This window comes from Hyperoodon ampullatus, assembly GCF_949752795.1.
Source record: "Hyperoodon ampullatus genome assembly, chromosome: 14".
Classification (NCBI taxonomy): domain Eukaryota; kingdom Metazoa; phylum Chordata; class Mammalia; order Artiodactyla; family Ziphiidae; genus Hyperoodon; species Hyperoodon ampullatus.
Genome location: NC_136927.1, coordinates 52,339,964 through 52,361,737, shown reverse-complemented (window position 1 = coordinate 52,361,737; position 21,774 = coordinate 52,339,964). Strand labels below are relative to the sequence as shown.

At 49.2% G+C, this 21,774-nt stretch overlaps 1 protein-coding gene across 17 annotated transcripts in view; it reads left to right on the top strand.

The window, feature by feature from the left end:
* The first annotated feature begins 4,832 nt into the window (after positions 1-4,832).
* CUX1 (cut like homeobox 1) overlaps positions 4,833-21,774 on the top strand; it is a 387,498-nt gene continuing 370,556 nt past the window's right edge. For 12 of the 17 annotated variants that reach the window (XM_079720356.1, XM_079720355.1, XM_079720357.1 and 9 more), the window contains exon 1: positions 4,833-4,978. In XM_079720356.1, the coding sequence (XP_079576482.1) occupies positions 4,916-4,978 (63 nt within the window). In that variant the 5' untranslated portion in view covers positions 4,833-4,915. Of the gene's footprint in view, positions 4,979-5,790; positions 6,567-21,774 lie in introns of those variants that run through there. The other 5 variants (XM_079720351.1, XM_079720350.1, XM_079720365.1 and 2 more) reach the window with 1 other exon arrangement.

Sequence of the window (21,774 nt, the reverse complement as noted above, 5' to 3'; positions counted from 1 at the left end):
GAAAATGAGATGTGATATTCTAATAAACTCTAAATTTCAAGCAAGTTTATATTAGAATATAAGTTTGGTAACAGAGACTGGGGCAGGGGGCTGTGTGGCCAGTGAGATGGGGTATGGGCGCTTGTGGGGTGATGAGAAGCCCTGGGTCCCTCTTAGGGGTTTGGAAGTCCCAAGGTAGTGAGCCCTTGAGTCCATTAAGCTAGATGTATTTTCCAAGCGTAAGATGGAGCTCTGTCTGAAAGATCCAACTGCAAGCTTTTTTGTTTAAGACACGCAGAGAACAGAACGTAATCGTTAGAGGTGTGGAAAGACACCTAGAGTTAGTGGCATTGACATATGCTGTCCAGAAGTGGAAAGCACACTTAAATGGTGGGCCAGAAATTAAGTCTTTGAAGATTCCAAAAAGGGTCTTGGAACTGAGCGATGCTGTCACCAGAGAGAGGCTGAGGGGGTTGGTGAATAGGAGAGTCTGTTGTTTAGAAATCATTATAGTTTGTTCTTACAAGTTTGGCAGGTTCTTGGTACGATTATATAACTACACATACATTTGGCGTATAGAGATGAATTATGTATTCTGCATGTAATTACATGTAGCAAAATGTGTACTTTTATTTGGTGGGTATTTACATAGTACAGTGAATCGTGTACTCGGAAATAATTAGCATAAAGTATTATTTAAAAAACAAAACAAAAGTTGTTTGGTTTTCTTGAGCTTCAGAAAAAAAAAAAAAAGAATCTGGAAACTTCCTTTCATTTATTCCAATAGTCCATGCCAAATTGTTCTGGAAGGCCATCGCCAAAGACAAAAGGAAGACACTGTAATTTCCCTCTGTTGTTCATCATCTTTTGATTTAAGGAAAAGGCCTTTTCAAATTTAAAGTGTCTCAATACTTCTGTCTGGACTTAGATATTCCTAAATTTAAAACATTTGCAAATTCAGTCAACTTGAATGAATACCTAGATATAAATTTTCAGCTTCTATATTTGTAAAACTGAGACTCTCGTATGACTCATTAGGAGTATGAATAATTTTTTTACTGTGCAACGAAAAGTAGCCATGTCTTTATGTTTATCTGTGAATAAATTATGAAGGAAACATTTAACATTATATATTGTCTCTGGTTATCTGACATATTTCTTGTTGGAAACAATTCAAAACCAGTTCTAATTTGGATGCAAAAATATTCAGAAAGTGAATTAAGGTTTTAGAACTGAATCTCTTTTGAGTTTTCTTTCTAAGCATATCACATAGGACAGAAGATTTCTGAATTTTTTCATTATTCTTGGCGTTGGCTTAAAAACTCTATTCTCCAACTTTTTCTGGAGATAAAGTTTCTAAGTGAAACTTAATTTTATGAGTTCATTATAAATAAGATCTTAGAACATAGAGACTCTTTTGTGAGGGATAAAGAGGATGGCTTTTTTTATAATGCCCTAATTGTAAGACATTTTTCAGTTTGGAAGAAATTCTTGATGGTTAATTCCTTCAAGGAATTAGGTTAACTATATCAGAACGATTACTAAATTAGAATCTTTAGGAAACAGGGTAATATATTTTCCTTTCTTGGGGCTATCAAAGGAGGACCAATTTAGTAATAATCAACCCATATGGCATTTTAGAGAATTTGCCAATTTTCACCTTAATTGATTTAATCAACTATATGTAGCTGTTGGGAGACAGGAGGGTCCACCAACGCCAGGAGGGTAGGAAAGTGTGAACTTCTGAAAGTGCTTTACAGTGTTCTGTAAGTTACATTCATTAGTATTATCACTTCCCCATTATAGGCAAAATAAAATGGGTCAGAAAAGAAATTTAGGCATTCTGGACTCATATTTATTTGTCTGATCTGGTGCAAAACTGTAATTATTTAAAGGGTTCAGGAACAAACATCATTTTGGTCAGTCCTCCCATCTGATTACTTGGGGCTTGATTTTTGAAAGATTGGGATGGTGAATTAGTCATATACTTGGGAACTGTGAGTTTTCTTTCCCAGAACATCAGTGTCTCTGGGTTGTTTTTCTTGTGCTTCATTCTAAGTAATATTGTTTTCAAGTCAAGATGCTTCTCGTTTCCTGGGCCAGTTATCCTACTAACCTGCCTCTGTCTCACACTTCGCTCTGGGTTCTTATAGCCATTATTCCATTGTCTTTGTAGATGCTAATAGAGATCTAGGTCCTAAAACCTTTCCATTTTCTGAATATTTTATACAGTACACAGCTTGTATAGATCCACTATATTTGGATGTCAGCAGGTCCTCCTGATCTTCTACCAAGGGGAGGCTGAAAGTCAATATAAAAAGAAAGAAAGAAAGAAAATAGCCTTTTGAAATAGATATAATTTGTTCTTATTCTATGTCTATACTCAAGAAAAAGAAAATGTACTTTAAAAAGTTTTTTTAGGTCTCTGCTGATTCTTTCAGTCAGCTAAGGGAATTTTTGATCAGTGATTTATCTGGAGTGTTTTCCTTTAAAATGGTAACATTTTGTGGTGCTGGTAAAGTTATTCTAAACCTTTTTCCCCCTGTAGAGAGCAATTAGCCTTGTATAACTCAAAACTTTGGTAGAAGAAATCTAAACTTTATTTAAATAGAGCTTAACATTTGGGCCATTCAATGTAGTGCTTTTTCGACTAAGTCCAGTTAGCATGTAAATAACGTAAGTATAACCAGAAATGTAACAAGGGTATTTAATACTCATCCAAATTTATTTCTGAAATATTGCCGTGGATTCAGAATCCTGAATTCCAACCAGATGTATTTCTGGAGTATTACACAGGTCATATATATTTCACTTTTTTTGGTTCAAACCCTGGGGATCGACACGATAATTAGATTGAGAACATCTGCACCAAATCCAAACCATTTCCCTGATCCTTCCTTGAGCCTTCCCCACGGGAGGGATTTTTTTTTTTTTTTTTTTAAGCCCTTGCACATTTTATTTGTCTAGTTACCTTTCGGGCAATTCCGAGGTCTCACCTGCCTGCCACTGCACAAATAGGAGGGGAAGGCAGACGTACCCTCAAGTGTGGGAGAGGGAGTAATCTTTAGATGTGGCATATTTCTTCGGGACGGGAATCGCTAGAGGTGGCAATGCTGTTTCCCGCTAGGGGCCTGGCTTTGGGACAGGGCGTGGCCAAGCGCGGGGCGCGCGGGTGGGCACGTGCGCAGGGACCAGAGGACGCGAGTGTCGGGGCGCCGCTGCCCTCTACCGGGCGGCGCGGTCGGAGCTGCAGCGCGGTCGCCAGCCGACTGCGCGCGCGGGCTCGGGCGCTCCACACCGAGCCGGCCCTCGGCGTCCCGAGGTCGGGAGTGCCCTGCCTGGCGCGGCGTCACTGAATCTGGGGCCAAGGCTCCCGGCTCCCGCCCGCTCCCACCCACCTGCTTCCTGCCCTTGCTGCTGCTCAAAGCTGCCGCCGGGACGCCCAGGGAACCCCCCTGCAGACCTCGGGAGTCGCGCCTTGTCGAAACTGAGGCTCCTGGTCGCCAGTGGCAGACCTGGGGGCACGTGTGTTCTCCAAATCTCGGGGACTTTCACTTCCAGTCCCTTCATTCAAAAATGTTGAGTTCACTCCAACGATCAACGCTAAAACCCTCGAACTCAGTTGAAATGCAATTATATACCACTTACATGTTTTATTTTGTGTTCCTTACAGATTTTATTTACATATAATTTTCGAGATTGAGGAATGTGGGGATTTGTTTTAACTAATTACACGTTAAAAGAAGGGCGGGAGAGTAAAAGTACAGTATTCCTACTGGAAACTCAAACTCACACGTGTGTTATAATCAATTAAAGATGACGACCATAAAACGCGTACTTCTTGCCAGGTTTCTTCGAAGAAAGAAATCAAAAGAGAATTGACTTTGGGGTTTATATTTTAGCATTCCTGTAAACTAGGGACCATGCTTTTTGTTATGAGCGTACCCACACTTTCCAAGTTTTTGCGCCCAAACCGATGTGTCTGAACTACAGGAAGTTTCTAAGGCTGTTCCGCTTAAGCGGTGCGGGGGCATACAGAACTGGGCTCCAAGACTTTTCCTGTCGTGGCCTAAGCTGGCGCAGCTCCGGCGGACAGGGGCCATCGGGACCCTCGGCCACGGGGGGCGCGGTGCGGCGCGGGGACCGCGTGGCCACTGTGCGGGACATTAACGTGTGCAGCGACACGGGGGTCAGGGCTGCTTTCCCCCGGCTCCAGTGCCCCCAGCATGAAACGCCGTTCGTGGCTGGCTCGGTCTCTGAATCCGGCTGGGTCGCAGGGAGAGGGTGTGAGGCAGCCGACCGCCAGAGCGCCTCGCACCAGCGCCGCAGCCGTGGGCCGGGTCCATGCGGGGTCGGGGCTCGGGCAGGTGGTCGCGGCGGCTCCGCGCGCTCGGCGCCCTGCCGGAGGGCGAGTGAAAGCGGCGCGGGGCCGGTGCCCTCCCCAAACGGCCACCCGCTCCCAACAGAGGGCCCAAAAGGGGCTGCGCTGCGCCGCCGCCCGAGACCGCGACCCCCCGGCGCCCGAAAACCGCTCCAGGTGAGCCGGGCCCGGGGCCTCCTGCGGGGGCCCGGGGCGCCCCTCCCGTCGCCCTCCAGCGCCCCCTCGGGGCCGGGGAGGTGGCCGCCGCCCGCAGGGGCCGGGGGCTCGGGAGCGGCGGGGGTCGCGGGCCTGGTGGCGGGCGCGGGGGGGAGGGGGCAGGGGCCGCGCACGCGAGGCCCGGCGGCCGCCGCCGCGCCCTCGGGCTCCGACTCCGGCTCCGGCTCGGGCTCGCCATGGCTGCGGCGGCGCCGTGAGGAGGAGTCCGCGTCCTCCGTGGCGGCGGCGGCGGCCGGCTCCAGGCCGGGTTTTGGCGCCGCCCGCCTGCTGCCTCCTGGCGGCTCCTGAACTCCAGCCCCCTCTCTATCAGCCTCTCACTCCGTCTCAATATGTCTCAAGATGGCGGCCAATGTGGGATCGATGTTTCAATATTGGAAGCGCTTTGATTTACAGCAGCTGCAGGTCAGGCTTCTCCTCACTCGGCCTCTCGCCCGGGGGTGGGGGCTGCGGGCGGTCGCGGCCTCCCCCGGGGCCCCGGGCTGTCCGGCCGCCGGGGGGCCGCGGCGGAGGGGAGGAGGGGGGTGCCGGGGAAAGCGGGGCCGAGTCGGGGATAAGTCCCTCTCGCTCCCCGGCCCCCATTGATAACTCGCTTGATCAGAAATTGATCCTCTTTGTTCAATTCATCGATCAGCCCAAGATGGCGCCGGGAGCCGCCGCCGCCACCGCTGCCCCCGGTGTCGGCCCCCACCCCGGGCGCCCCCCCGGCCCTGCGCCGCCGCCGCCACCGCCGCCGCCGCCGCCGCGGGACCGGGGAGGGGGCGGCCCCGGCGGTCCGCGGGGTGCGCGCGCGAGCGGGGAGCGGGCGGCGGGTGGCGGCGGCGGGCGCTGCGCCGGGAGGGGGCTGCGGCCCGGCGGCGGCGCCCGGCCGCGCGCCCCGCGCCCCCGGCCCGCCGTATTCCCGGGGAAAGTTTGTGGGGAGTTGCTGTGGGGGTGAAGCGCCTGCCTCTCCAGGAGGAGCTGCCGCCGCCACTGCCGCCGGCGCGGCGGAGCTGGGGCTGGTGGCGCTGTGGTGCCGCCGGCTCGGGGGAGGGTCAGAGCGGCCACCGGCGGCGGCGGCGGCGGCGGCGCGGCCGGGCTCCGGCCAGGCGGGCGGGTGGCCGGGCGGGCGTCCGCGCTACCCGGCCGGCCCGGGCCCCGGCCGCGGTCCCCGGCCGCGGCCCCAGGCTGTCAGCGGGCGGGGACCGCGCCGCCGCTCCCCCGCCAGGCGTGGGGCGCCCAGCGCGGACCCGGGGGTTTGTTTACGTCCAGGCGGGTGCTGGGGGGCCACCCGCAGACCCCGCAGCCGCCCCGCTCTTTTGTGTGCCTGCAGGAGCGGCGCGGAACCGGCTGCTCTGCGGCCGGGGACCCCGGTAGGGGCGCTTGGGGAAACTTGCTGGGGGCGGCGGGCGCCGTGCACGCGGAGCCCGGGTGTCGGGTGTCCCGGGGGCGCGGGTACGGGCGCCGGAGGAGGGCTGCAACTTTCCCCGAACGCAGGCCCGGCTCTGCGCCCGGGCGCGCGGTCTGTCCGGGCCGGGGGCTCTTGCTCCCCGGCGCCTGTCTGGGCGGCCCTCTCCCCGCGCCCAGGGGCTCCCGCGGACCCCAGTAAACACCCCCCACCCCCCGCTTCTCTCTGACCCTCTCCTCCGAGGCCCTGTCCTCCCAGCAGGGTCCGCGGGGGGCAATGGACCGCGCGGCGGGTCCGCTTCGAAATGCCTACTCCGATCGGGTTCTCGAAACCAAAGCCCCCGGGGCCTCGCTGGACTGTGGTGTACCGGGCCGTGGTCCACGCGCCGAGCCCCGGGCGCCGAGGGGGCATCGTGCTGGGGCTCCACATCCGGCGCCCGAGCCGCAGGCGTGCCCAGGGGGCGCGTTCCTGCCTGCCAACCCCCACCCAGGGGAGCGGCGCGCCCTCGGGGTCCGCCCGGGATCTGCCAGCTCCTCGCTCGTGGCGCCTGGACGGCCCCGGGACTCTGCCAGGTGGATGTTGTGCGTAGCCGGAGCCAAGTTGAAGGTGAGCGGCGTGTGGGCCAGAAACTCCGCGAGCGCTGGCGGTGGGGTTGGGGGGGGTGTCTGCGGCTTAGAGGGACCCTGGGCGGCCTGGCGCTCCGGGGCGGGGGGGTGGGCCCTCGGCGTCCCTGGGGGACGGCTGTTGCTCCTAACTCTAAGGTGTGCTTGAAGGTAAACTTGGCCGAACTTTCCTAACCCGGAGGACTGGTGATAGTGACCTACAGTACTTTTAGGAGGAAAGCAAATGAACTCCAGATGCGGGCGTGTATGAAATGAAGCGGATTGGATTAAAATGTACATAAACGGAGTCTGACAACTTTAATTGTGTGTGCTTGTTTTCTGCTCTTGCCTACGTAAGAGCGGTAAAGCAGACTCATAGTCGTTATGAAATTTCTTCAGATTTCTCACTTAACTAGCAAGAAGACTATGTGAAATATGTATTTCCGATAAGATTAAAACTTAAAGGAGTTCGTGTTTATTGACTAAAATAGATTACTCCAAAGTGTCTATTGTGTAAATTAGATTCCTGAATGTAATGAACACAGCTGAATGGCATTTTTGATAAATTGGTCTACCCTGTTTTAGTAAAAATAGCTCCCTTTTACCATAATTTAATTCCCGAGCTTACTGTAAAACCCGTTGTGGAGTTTTAGGAGACAAACCTTAATTTTTTTTTTCTTGTCTTCCTAAATGTGACATTCTAGTTTAACACCAATGCGGTTTCTTCTTTAAGCATCCTGGCAAAACTGCCTGGGAGGTGGATTTGGTTTCTAGGGAGTTATTATATGAACTCTTTGACCCCGGCCCCCCAATCTTGGTGATTAGCTAGTTCTTCAGGGTAGCATGGTTAACTGTGTAACTTTACTGAAAAGTTTCCCTGTCAGTTCATGTGAGTGCACTTTCAGATGTTCATCTTGAATCTTAAAAATTCTTTGTCTGAGCATCGTTTTTTTTTTTACTGAGCAGCCATTGGCTTTTGGTGATAGATAAGGATTTGGCCTTCGATGATTTCCTATTGCCGCTTCATCGCCTGTTTGAAAACCTTTAGTTGCCTGTGGAACGCCCAAGTTCCAGGAGAAGGCTAAACTAGTTCTTTCTCTGGGCCCTGAAGAGGCCTTTTGAATTGATATCTAGTTTAGCGTCACCTCTATTCCCACAGACAGTAAGTGAGCCAGTGGGACTGCAGTTTGAGAAGAGAGAATTCATTAGTTTCAGACTCTTCTCATCTTTCCAGAGCCCCTTACACCGAGATCGGGTTGCCTGCAGAGCCCAGCGAGGGTTGTGGTATTGCTACCTGAGGGTAAAGAGGCTGGGTCTCCGAGGGTCCAGGTGGGTTGAGGCAATTGTGCCCCTGGCAACAATGCGGGGAGCTGGGGCTGAGCTCTGGGCCCTCTGCTCGGTCTGACTTGAAGCTGCCTTGGGCTATGCAGTGAGTGCCCAGGAAGAGAGTTTCTGAAGACTGAGCTCTATTTTGTTTCCTTTTTAGTCCCAAAGTCTTGTTGGTATGGGAATTTCAGTGATCTGGCCTTGTTAAGACTAGTTGGACAAGTTTTTATCCTATCCCAGACTTGTAAAAACCAGGATTTTTTTTTTTAATATGAAAACCACTATTGTATAAATTTGCCTTTTAAATACACGTTTGGAAAGAGGACACTTTCTAAAATGAGCTCATGTAACTCTGTATGTTAGGGTAGCTTTTTGCCAGTGCCTGGCTTCCCTTTAGGGCGTTCATTATTCCTACGTGGTGACTAGCCTTTCCCTTTAAGGAACCTCTGCAAAAGTAACCTTTAAATGTTTTCCTCTTTTTCAAAATAAGAAAACAATTTCATTTTTGCTGCAAGTCCATTTTCTGGTTGCTTTTATTTTGTTTTCTCCTGTTAAGGAAGTGTGTATGTTACCAGCCCTCCAGAACTCTTCCCTCTAGGAAGTATATTATTTTGATTAAAATATGTATCTCATCTAGGACCCTTTATAAAATCATGAGTAAACAAATGGAGGGGTTCCACACAGCTGCTGTTTTTGTTTTCTTGGTTCTCTTAATATCATTGTCTTTGAGATTGAGTGTGGGAAGGGGGTCATTATCAGTTGATTAAAGTTTTTTTTTTCTTTTTTTTTTCTTCTATACAAAACTATGTGTAGGGTTTTTTGGGAGGGTTTTGTTTTGCCTTTTTTTTTTTTTTTTTTAAAGGTGTAAGTCTGTGAAGGGGTTGAGTTACGCAGCACCTCCTGGGCAGTTGGGTCCATAGAGGCCCTCTTCTCCTGCTTCCCCAATTTCACCCATCTCCTGCCAGTAGTTAATGACATGAAACGGACAGATTGCTAGTCCCCTCAGGAATGACTCTCTCCTAATGCACTGAGCTAACCTTAAAATTAAAAATACTGTCTGGTGAGCTGATGGAGCCCAAGACCTTTAGTGGCTGTTGAAGAAGTTCTCTGCCCTGTTGTATGCAATTCAAACGAACCCACTAGGGTTCATGCGGGGCCGGGGGGTGGTGTGGTGTGTGTGGGGGGGTCCCTGTGCAGAAGCACCAGGCTGTGCTTTGAGACCCTCCACTCCGAGTCTACCTGGAGCAGTCAGCAGTCTAAACTGCTCCTGAGGCTGTGCTCACATTCTGTGTCTTAGGAGAGAAAACAGGGCTCCAAGTAGAAAATCCATGTGCCTTTCAGCTCATTTATAAAAGCACAAGGAACATCTGCAGTGAAAGGAAGGAAGGACAAATTTGTTAGAGGAAAAGTTGTACATTTTTAAAAAGAGAAATTCATCGTGTGAAGAGTCCTGCAGAGCTAGGCCAGATTCCTACCTGTGCTTCCGTTTTTTTCAGGTCACACGTTTGGCCTCATGTAAGTGTCACATAGTTAAAAGACAGGTATATCTGATGGACTGTAACATAAATGCTGACTAAAAGTTACTATAAACATTAAATATACAGGATCATATATTTTTAGAAATTATTTAAAAACCTATTTAAAATTAATGTATTATACATATATTATATATATATAGTAGCTTTCCCTATGAAAGTTCTGATTTTTACAAGTAATTGTCAAAGATAGAAATTCGTGTATTTCATCTAATTGTTTTGTCTGAAGCTCTGCATTATGGCTGCAGAGAGATAGTTTTGGTTGCAGCTGAAATTCCCCTGCCTCTGATTGTCTAAACCAGACCCTTAATCTTATTTTAACATACTTAAAATGTTCAGAAAACCCGGAAGAATTGTTTTGTATAAGTAGCAAGTGAATGTGGTTTAAACACTCAAGCAGTTCTGGTATCTAATTGGAAACAGGTGGAATTCTTGGAATCCTGTGTTTAAATCTTATTATAGCAAAGCACAGAGACACTTCTTATTTATGGCCATTCATTTTGTTGAAGCTGTTTGAAATGGGGCTCTGTGACCTCTCCCTGTGCCCCACTGCTGTTTACCTGGATGTTCAGCTGTGCTGGGCGTTTTAGGATACCTGTGTGTGCTTGGACACCCAAGAGAACTGTGCATGTGTGGATCACGGAGTGAAAGGGGAACTTTAATGGCATAATTAGGTGAGCGATTGAATATCTGTATTATATAATATAGCAAAGAAATGTGTGATTTCTGATTTAATAAACATTTGTTGACATGAGCATTTGGGTACCTTTTCTTACACCCTGATAAACATTTCAAATTCAGAAAGAAATTACTTTCCCTAAGTACATTTAGAGATGTAACCTTAAATAGCAACCAAACCAAACCAAACAAAAAACCAGGTTAGGAGGGTATTTCAATAAAATGTTCATGGTGGGGCCCTCTGAATTATCTCAGTCATTTTTCCTATTCTACTTTTCAGAGCCATATAATAGCCTTGGTTTTGCTTTGTGTTTAAGAACCAAGTTTCGGTTGGTGTTTAGGTGCTGATTTGTGTTGAGCTGTCGGTTCTCACAGTCTTGGATTTGCTGAGCTGTAATCAGTCCTGCTTTTCAGCTCTCCTCTGAGAACGCTGGTAGAGGAAAACGGTCTTTGGCTGGGCAGGAGGTGTTCCTGCAGGGACTTACCTGGGATTGACGGGGTACCTGTGGCATAGCCTTCATTTGTACCATGGCTTGAAGCTGCTTTGAAGCACCTGGGCTAATAAGCACCTGGGATAATGCACCTGTGACTTAAAAAGTGTGTGTGCTACCCTGTTCACATAATGTGACATAGTTAAAAAACACAATGAAGGCGAACAGCTCTTCCTGAAAGACGTCTGATTTGTTGCGGACCCCATCAAGAACCTTTCCTTTGAAAAGTAAACAACTCTCTAATAAAAATAATTCTAATTCTTGCTGTAATTAAATTATGATAGGATGATGTTAGTGTGCAAAATAAATGTTGTCAGTTTCTTCATTTGAATCTGAAGGCCTTTCCTTAATGCAGGAGGCCCCGGGCAGGCAGCAGAATTTTTGTGTTTATTAGAGCCCTGGGCCTGGGGCAGCCCGGGAAGTTCTTCAAATGTATGATTGGTAGGATCCCTATGCAGAGGTTTTCCCCCACCCCATCCTCAGGAACACCATGGGACAGGTGACCAGAAAGGAGCGGGGTTGGGAGTGTTCAGTCCTTCCAAGAATTTAGCCAACACTGCAGAGCCGCTGGAAGAATAGGTAGGAGGTGCACATGAAACTGACTAGATTCTGCTTCCTTCTTTGAGGCACTTGTGAAGTTGGGAACACCAACTATGTGATCCACACCTTTTATAAAACACAAGAGGCCACAGCAGGGCCTACCCAGTCTTGCTTGTGGCCCACTCACTCAGCTGACAGTTGAAATCCTGGATGCTTTTGACTGTGATTTATGAAGTTAATGTCGGAAGAAATTACCAGAGCTCTCTCTGAAGCTTGTGCTTTCTTAGCATTACCCTGAGTATACCAGCATGGGGCCGTTTTCTTAGACATCTTTCTCTTTGACTGTGTTTATCTAATAAGTTAAAGCAGTTAACGTTTCTTTAAAAAGTTATGCATAGTTGTGCGGTGTCTTGAGTTTGGTTAAGGGAAAAACAAATTGACAAATTAGCTCTTTCTTAAGTGAACATTGCAAAATTGTGAGAAATAGAATGCCATTCTTACTGTCATTAAAATTTTATTTGGGTGTTGACAGCTTTTTGCTAAATGTAAGGCGTTCAGATCCTGTCCACCCAGCTGTAAAAAAAAAAAACCCCAACCAGCTCAAAAGCTTCTTTCCAATTTTCCAATTTCCCCCAAAAAGCAAGACGGTCTTAATCACTGGGTCTTTTCCCCTAATAAATTGTTAACATTTTATTTCTAACATAGTTTTATATTTTTAAGGCCCAAAAGAATATGAACTCATTTTAGGCATCTTGGTTCAGTTGTTATTTTGGACCTGCAAGGGTCTTTGGTTTATTGCCACCTTCCCTTGGATTTTTAGAGGAGAAATTGCTGTTTAGATCAAAATAATTTGATTTAAAGCTAGTAAGTGACACCAAAGGTAAATCCTTGTCTTGAAGAGCTGGAGGATGCAAATAGAAGCAAGGCCGGTGAGCTGCTGGCAAAGGAAGGGCCACTTTGGAGCCGCCCTCAGTCTGGGTGCTGCCAGCCCCGAGTGCCTGCTGTCAGCCTGCTTGCCACTTCTTGCCCCTCTCTGAGCTCCCGCCCTGCCAAGCTTGTCCCCTCCTTCGTTGTGACAACTGTTTTTTTAAGTATTTGTGGAGCTCCATTATTTTGAGAGTCTTGGAAGAAAGATACTATGTAAATGAAAATTAAAAATAAAATTCTTGCTGGAGGGAATTGTACATTCAATTTTTTGATTAGGTTTGGAAAAGATTTTTTTTCCCCTTACCCTGAAAATAAGAACATTCTGTTGCTCCTGTCACCATTTTTGCTTCATTCTGAAAGGTGTGGCAGATAATGGTGAAACGCATCCTTTATTTTCTGTTTTTCACCATGATAGTTGCTCTAGAACTTAAACCCATGCAGTTCTGTGTACAGTGAATTCTTTGTTTCACATTGTTCTACTCTGCCCAGCCGCCCATAGGACACAAACCTTTTAAAGGGGAAAAGATTTTGGGTCATCACCATGCAGAAGTTACAGCTAAAATACGTAGACCTGCAAATAAAATTCCACCTTCCCTTCCCGTTCACACAGGAAGAGGTGTTGTAAGTTGTACGTTTTTGAAACAGAAAGCTGTGAGAACCAGAGCATTCATGTAAACCAGTGTAGAAACCTCAGTTTACTGGAATTGCTTCATTTCACTTGTACCTCAGCTCCTCGTTTACATAGCACAGTGTGCTGTCACACTGTGCAGCCAAGTAGGAGACAGGTCAGGTTTGGAGTCATGCTTCTGCTCCACAGGCATGTGTGGGACCCAGGAGCCAGACGGGCAGCCCAGGCTGCTGCCAAAGCGCCCTGTCCAGGTGACCTGGTCTGCCAGGGACCTCAGGGGCAAGCGCAGAGGACCAGTGAGGTGGCCAGGGCCTGGCGAGCACTTACCTTGGAGAGCAGCATGACGCAGGCAGGAAGTTGTCACCTGGAGCCGACCATCCCTGGGGGTTGGGGGAGGGGGAGGGACACATGCTCTTCCCCCCATGGTTCCTCAACCCTGGCACCCCAATTTGTCAGCATTGATATGGGATTGGAAGAGGAAGGATATTGCCGGTTATGGTTGAATGTCATCGTCAGGAGGAGTAAGAAGTGGTTTGTGGTGATTGTTTTACGTTGCTCTGTGCTGGTATGTAATTATGCTGTCATTTTAAGACACACTGATACTTTAATAAATCTTGTGTGTGTGTGTGCATGTGTGCGTGTGTGCGCGCAGTTAGTTTTGAAGGCCGCTTGTATGTGAGAGCCAAATCTTCCTAACTACAGGAGCTGAGAGTGTAGCCTTTACTTGTTTGAAAATTGTCTGAAACAGGTCGCGATCCATTATGTCTGTGGCTGCCAGATGAATCTTCCCAAATCATTGATTTCATCATGTCATTCCTCTCCTTAAAGACCCACAGTGGCTCACGTTGGGACAGAAGGGGGACCACATTCCTTATGGCTGTCTCCACCCCGCCTAAACCTTTTCCCCCCGCTTAGGAGGATCCCAGCTCCCCACTCCACTGGGGAAACTCCTCCCTCTGCGCATCTGAGTCTCCAGCCTAGTTTATGCACTTCTTCTTCATTTTCACCAACGCCAGGGGAGCCCCTGTGTGCCAGACACTGTGACAGGGTGAGAGAGCCGCGGCTCCCCGCTGGAAGAGCGGGCAGCCCGCTATGGGCAGAGGTGCGCCGGGTGGCTGGGAGGCGGCTGTCACGGAGCATGCGCATGGATCGGTGGAGGGCTGCAGAGGATGGGCGTCCAGATCCGGGCGGGGCGGGCAGGGAAAGCGCCCAGAGGCCGGTAAAGCTTGAGCCGAGTTCTATGCACCTGGGGAAGCATGGGAGAGGGTGTTCCAGCAGAACAGCTGGGGGGTGGCCGGTGGTCACTGAGCTCTGGCTGACTCCTTTGCTGTTTCTGATGGCCCCCACGTAGCACCCACTTAGCTTCCCAGGCACGGTCCTTACGTTGCTGTGCGCCTGCTGTTCACTCTGCCCTCTGCTGTGGCACCTGCCACAGTTCTTGGCACCCAGTGAGTCCTGCTGCACGAGAACTGCGGGCGTCTTTTAGGGAGCAGTCTTGTGTGTTTCTGATTTGGGACTCGGCTAGTTAGTTTAAGAAAGCAAATGGAATTCTTCTTCGGATTGTGAAAGGTAGGCAGGGTATATTAAAATGGCTGTGTTTTGAAAGCTACTGATAGATACACACTGATAGAACATGTATTTCTTTTTTTATTTCCGTTTATTAAACTCCTTTGCAAAGTGACATATACGTTGGTTAAAATACACATACTTGTATTTGTGGCACATAACACAAAAAATTCACGTTTTTAAAAATAGAATCGGGCAGAACAATTCTTTGACAGAGATTTATTCTCTGACTCTCATCACAGCCTGAATGGGAGGAAACTTCCCCATATGAATGGGGAAAGTTGGTATTGCAACGGTCAGGACTCCACCAATGGAAGAGAAAGCGAGTAGCAAGAAACACGAAGGCTTGGGGGTCAGCGCTGGAGAAATGTCTCAGCCGTGCTCGGGCCCCCAGAAGCTGTCCCGTGGGCCTGGGCAAAGGCTCCCGAGCAGCTCGTTTCACAGCAGTGGCCTTCATAGCCTGCATGCTTTCTCTGCTTCTTCATTTACAAAGAAAGTACCTAGGGTATTTTTGTAGGGGTGACGTCAGTGTCTGGCTGCATCAGCATTTGCATGGATTTGGGGAAGTGAGGGCTGCCAGGACCTCACCGAGGGGGGGCGCTGAGAGGAGCCACCATCCCTGGGGTCCAGCCTGGGTGGCTGGTGAGGGGGGCAGGGCCTGGTGTCCAGAGGGACAGGGAGGAGGCAGTAGAAGAAGACATGCTCCTTTGTTGGGCTTTGTGGGTTTGGGGGGGACTGGCGGGAATTCAGGGGCTGAGCCCTGGGAAAAAGGAGGGGTGAAGTGCAGTGGAGAGGTTTTGATGTTGAAGTCTCCAAGATGGGTTGAAGCCTGTGGAGGATTTGTTTGCGTTTTGGTTGGTGCTTGAGAGTTTGGCTTCATTTGTGGTGGGGAGGGCTGAAGAATTAACCTGGTCCCCCCCACCCCACCTTGGGTCTTAACTTCCCCATTTTTGGAGCTGGGATTGCAGTGATGCTTCAGGAAAAGGCAGAGAAGAGAAGGAAAGCATTGGATTCCTCATATTGTAGCTGGTTTTATGTCCTCTAGTGACAAGACAGATGCTTAAAAATTTTTTTTAATGCTATATATATATATATATGGTATCAGCTCTCATTTCCTGAGTATTGACCCTGGGCAGGATCTGGTTTAGGCTGTTGATTTCTTTCCTGTCGTCCACACCACAGTCCCGTGGAGGAGCTATGATCCAGCTGGAAGGTGAGAAGCCACGAGAAGGTGGATGCCTGGGGCTGCCTCTGTCCCGTCCACACTTTCCCTGCCACCCCTGCTGTCCCTGAGAGGAGCTCTCCCTTGAAGTGGGGTCGTCGTGATGAGGCGACAGGGGGAGCAGAAGGGGTCCCCTGTCCACAAGCTGCCCGGATGAGCTTGGGGGTGGGTGAGTCACTTAATGTGAACAGCTGGGGATTGAATAGAGTCTCTGAGGTGCACGTGAAGGTACTTAGGTGACCGGTGGACAGACACCTTCTGGCCAAGGCCTCGCGGGATCCGAGACATTTTCTAGAGCCCTCCCCTGCCCTGAGACTTCAGAGTCAGCTCCCAGCAGTAGAGCTCCAAAGAGAATTATCTGAGAGAGAATCCTTCCCCGGGCAGTGAGTACTCCCGTTAGCAAACTTTATCTTGATAGTAGGGGTACAGTGACAGCATTGGACTGAACATAACCCTCCTGGTGTCACCTGCTGTCCTCAGCGCCCCATCTGTGCACAGAGCAAATTTGTGGGAAGGGTTTTGGGGAAATGGAAGGCAGGAGAGAGGCCTGATGGGGGGGCCTGGGCGGGAGGGAGGGAGGGAGAGAGGGAGGGAGGGAGCTGGCTCAGGGGAGGCCAGGCACTGTCCAGCGGGCAGTTCTGCCATGAGCACCGGGCTGTGGTGCCTGGGTCTCTAACCAGGACTGTTCTCTGACACACCTGGCCTGATGCTGGTGCTGGGGAGCAATTCTCTGTGAGATGTCAATATTCGCCTTTAACCTCGTGAAGGCCAAGACGAAACCGCCCCCCTCAGCCCCTGGGAATCTAGTTGCTTTAGCCACTGTAGTGATACTAGATTCAAATCCACTCATATCACCCAAAAAGCGTCAGCCACACAGGGTTTTGTTCCCAGTTGCACGTGAAGGCGGTGCTGGGGTGTGTTGAGTGAGAGGCCGGCTCTGTAAGGGGTCTTCAGGTGGACATCCATCCCTTGATAAGAAGCCTGATCAGCTGACACGCCTTATTTTCCTTAAGGAGTCATCATGGAAAAGCTGAGTGTTTAGGCTACTCTGAATTCAGATGATTATTTTGCATGCCTGATTTTTTTTGGAGATGATGCGGCTTGTTTTGTAATCAAGTTGTACATTTAGTAAGAAAATATGCGCACAGGTGCTCTGGTCTCAGAAATAATGCAGCAGGTTTGAGTGAGGGGGTTTGCAGTTTTGTTTGTTTCTTGAAAGACTTTCTTTTTTGTAGACTGTCGGGGCCTCTCATTCATTCATTTATTGAGCAGGTCTCCGTGGTGCCCAGTGTCCGCACTGGATCCTGTTCAACCCCCTGGGGTACCAAGAGGAATGAGTCCGCGGCCCCGCTGGTCAGAACCGCAGGACACACAGGGCATCCGCAGGTGTCAGGTTAGGGGCTGGGGGTGTCTGATGTGTGCGGAGGGCAGGACGGGGGCCTGGAAAGATGGGCCTGGGACATCGTGCTCCACTGACCTCCCCTGTCAGCAGCCAGGCGCTGTTCCAGCACAGCCTTCTAGTGACCAGAGCAGCAGGACGTCCCTGCCCTCAGGGAACTTACGTTCTAGCCCGGGAGACAGAAAGTATACACAGGAGGAATAAGAATAAGTACATTACAGAGTGCAAGTACGTGCCCAGGGCCTGGGCCCAGACAGCCTCTGTGCAAAGCCCTGCTGAGTCAGTTCTGTGTTCTGAGGGCCCTGAGAGATGCTGCTTTTAAATGCGAGAGGGCCAATTCAGCACTCAGATTTGTGTTTAGGAGGATTCTTCCAGAAGCTGCTTAGGACAGGCTGATCAGAGTGTGAGGGGGAGGGGTGGTGAGGGATGGAGCCGGGAGGGTAGGACTTCCTAGTCCAGTAAGAGGTGGAGAGGGACTGGGCCAGGAGAAGAGATGCCAGGCTGAGTGCTGGTGGCCGAGGGTGGAGGAGGCGCCCGGGTCCTGGCGTGTCCAGGGAGGCTGCTGGGGTCGTGGTGGCCGTGGCAGAGATGGGCCGAGTGAGTGGCATTTGGACAGGCCGTCTGGGGGAGAGGAGTCAGCCGAGGAGACTGGGGCTGGGGGAGGGGCTGGGAGTAGCGCCTGGAGGAAGGAGTGGTCTTCAGGTTCCGGTAGATGCTTAGCGGCCAGCAGGCCTGTGTCACCTGGTGCCTGGTGCTGGCCCTTCCAGAGGTGGCCCGTGCACACGGCTGCTGGGCTGGGCCCCAGAGGTTGATGAAAAGCAGGTGGGGTGCCGTCCGCCCTACTTGAGCGTTGGGTGTGACCCAGACATGCATGGAGTCAGCCCGTCGTTTCTTTTATTCATCCCTATTTGCTTTTTGTCGGTAATCCTTTGTAATTCCCTAGTTTCATGGTGTAATTTTAATGGAATTAAACTTGAACACTTCAATTTGTAATTAATTACGTTCGGCTTCAATTACAATGACTAATTATAATGTGACACCTGGTGGCAAGTCAGGTACGTCCTGCTGGCGGGTTCCTGTCTGCCAGCTATTAGGATGGCCACTGTCTGTCACCAGGGGTGCGGCTGCCTTTGGGGCTGCCCGGTGCCTCTGTCCCACCCCACCAGGGGCAGCTCCAGGACCTGTGAGGTGTGCACCATGGGCGAGTGCAGGGACGGGGGTGGTGGGCGGGGAGGCCTGTTTTAGGACGCAAAGGCTCAAACTTGTTTTCAGGTCAGAGAGCTAGGAAAGCAAGTCTGGGGGAGGCCGGACGGGAGAGCAGGGCGCTACTGCCGGATTCCTCTACTTACTCTGGGATGTTGGATGGAGGTCGCACTTAAGTCAGTGTGAACACGGCCTGAAGAACGGGCAGGATGGTTTAGGGAGAAAGGAAAAGGTGCAAGAACCACCTTGGGGTGAAAGAAGGGGGTGGGGTGGAAGCCAGGTTTAAAAATGTCACTGTGGGAACTATTCCCAGGTGGCCAATGTGCAGGGCTTTGAGTCTGTTACTTTGTGGCTTCTTCTGTGTAACTCCTGTTTTCTCTGGGGGTGCTCATTTTAAGGCCCAGACTGTTGTTCCATCCTAACTCTGTTCTGTTCTGCTCTGGTCTTCCTCTTGATTCTTTCTCGGGTGCCTTACTGATGGGGATCCCCCCCCTCCTTGGGACCACTGTTACATGCAGATGGACTGTGGAGAGGCTGGGAGCAGTTTGAATGAGACCACACACTGTTGGCCGCCCCCTTCCCCCCAGCTCTCCCCTCCCCGCCTTCCCTCCTTACTCACCAGCAAGGGGCCTCTCCCCTGGCCAAGTGTGATGGGCATTTCACTTCATTTTGGCCAGAGAGATGGGGACTGTCAGGCAGATTTGCTTATGGTGCTGCTTCTTTGATAAAAGGCGACGAGCCAGGACAAACTGCCATTTTCTGCCTGTGAACACGCCTGTGGGAGAAGAGGCTGCCCAGGCCTGCTGCCATCATCTTAGCACCAAAGGGGGAAACCCAGGATGACGGGCAACCACAGAGGACGTGGAGCAGGGAGATGGCAGGAACCTGGGCCCTTGCTCCTGCAGCCGCCCTCCCCCAGCTCTCTGTGATGCCAAACGAGCATTATAGCTGAAGTCCAGACCACAGGAAGCTTCTCCTGACTGCTTTGGCTGGGTGTGGATGTGCAAGTCATGTTTTCTGAGATGCACTGGTCCTGGCTGAAGGCAGGCCTGAGGGTGTGAGAAGAAAGTGAGCGCTTGAAGCTCTCTTTTCTGATAGCAAGCAGAATCCCATTTGCCAAGCCAGATGTCCTTCAGTACTTTAGATCCAGCCGATAAAGCTCTGAGCATTTAGAATGGTTAATATAAGTTAAGCACAATTAGAAGCTGGTGTAAATTGTGAATGAAATTGACAGGTTCCATAAGTTACAGCAAAATACCAAATCTTCTTCAAGTAGAAGATGTATGTGTATCTCCGTGGTCTGTCAACCCAGACAGGTATATCATCTTACCTCCTTGGAATAGAAATGAGGGGCTACTATCAACCCAGTTCACTATAATTCTGAAAGTTTAGGGACATCTTGCCAGTTGTTTTATGTCAAAGATTGAAATCCTTAAGTCAAGTTGTAAGAACTTTAACACTCTCATTTCTATACTATGGGCAGGAAAGATCAAATCCCTATTTTCTGTCTGCCTTCAGGGCATGTGTATGTGTGTGTGTGTGTGTGTCTTGTGTGTGCATGTGTACACACACGTGTCTCCCCCCACACGAGTTGCAGTAATCACTTCTCAGTTCACAGCACATCATGATTCATCTTACTAAATTTTTTCTCCTTTCTGCTCTATCCCCATTTCTAGTCCCCTCCTCTCCTCATTCTAACGTGTTTAATATGCCTCTATATGGATGTATTCTTGTAAAGTATGTGGCCTGTTTTGTATGTATAAGTAGTTATAATTCATAAGCGTGGCATCGTGCTATAAATCTTTCTCTCCTTCCCTTTCACTTCTCACTGTTTTTGAGATCTGTCCATGTTACCCCCCCATAAATTTCATCATTCATGAGAGCTACATCGGATTCCACCTTAAGAATCCACTTGTCGTAGCTCAGGCTGCTATAACAAAATACCATACACAGGAGTGGAGGGGGGTTAAATAGCAGACATTTATTGCTCACCGTTCTGGAGGCTGGGAAGCCCAAGATCAAGGTGCGTGCAGATTCAGTTCCTGGGGACAGCCCTCTCCCTAGCTTGCAGACAGCCATCTTCTTGCTCTGTCCTCAACATGATGAAGGGTCTTGAGAGACAGTGAGTCTTTTCATAAGGACACTAATCCCATCATGGGGACTCCACCCATATCACCTCATCTAAACCTCCCAAAGGCCCCACCTCCAGACACCATCACATCGAGGGCTAGGGCTTCAACATATGAATTTGGGGGACACACCATTCAGCCCCTAGCACCACTCTAGCTCACATGTCCATTTCCCTGGGGATGGCCCTCTTTGGTGGCCTCGGGCATCCTTACACGTGTCTCCTAACAGATGCCCAGGAGTAGGATTGCTGAGTCCCAGGGTGAAAAGTGTTCTTAATTTCACTGAGCACTGCCAGATTGCTCCCCAGAGCGCTGCACCATGCTTCTCTCCACAGTCTCATTAGCGCTTCCTAGAGACTTTTGCCATCCTGATGGTTTTAAAGGGGCACTTCAGCGTTGTGATTTTTCTCTAATCACCGGTAAGTTTTCTACTTTTATAAACCTCATTTTATACTTGTTTAGGTTTTCAGATTTACTTTTTTGTAAATTGTCTAGTCATATATTTTATCCCTTTTTTCTTTTTTAAAATGGTTTACTGTCTTTTTGTTGATTTGCAAGAGTTTCTTGTATGTTTACATGCTAACCCTGTGTTGGTTTTCATGTTTGTAAGTAACTTCTCCCAGTCTTTCACTCGTTTTGTTGATTTGTCTGTAGTGTCCTTCAATAAACAGAAAAACCTAATTTTGATGAAGTCAAATCTATCAATTTTTCATTTCAGTCTTGTTTGAGAAAATCTTTCCCCACTCAAGATCGCAAAGATACTCACACTTGGACGGCCATAGAGATTCGTTTAGATTTTTAGGTTGGAGATGGTTTTTTGTGTAGAATGTGAGACAGTCAGTTTAGCACCGCCTGCCAAGTGGTCCAGTCTCCTACCCAGTGATTTGGGAAGTTACCTCCACTGTATGCCAAGTCCCTATATACACGTTGGGTATGTTTCTGGGTTGTTCTTTTGTTCCAAAACCCTATGTGTTTCTTCCTGCACTGGTGCCACACCATTTTAATTTCGGCTTTATACATGTTTTACTTTCTGATCAGGTGAATTGATCTTTGCTTTTCTCTTTCAAAATATCTCGGCTCCTCAAGGTCTGTTATTCTTTTGTGCCCATTTCTATCAAGTTCCCCTTAAGTTCTGCTGGAGTTATATTGGATTTGGATCAAATATACAGATTAATCTGGGAGAGAATTAAGAACTTTCAAGTTGTCCTGTGACTGGGAATATTTCTCCATCTGCTTAGGTCTTTCTCCAGAAAGGTTTTGTGCCTTTGTCATTAGGTTAATTCCTAGTTCTGTACAGTTTCTGTAGTATTGCGAACAGTGACTTTTTTATTTAAAAATTTTTTTCTGATTGGTTATTGTGGTGTGGAGGAAAACAGCTGTTTTTGTTCACTGATTTTGAAACTGGCCAGCTTGCTGAATCTCTCATTGGTTTTACTAGTTCACTTGAATCTGTTGCATTTCTCTGGGGAGGATATCATATGCAAAAAAATGACACTTTTGTTTGTCCCATTCCTTCGACTCCTTTATATACCAAAGTGACTTGTATTGTCAGCAGGAACCCCAAGGAC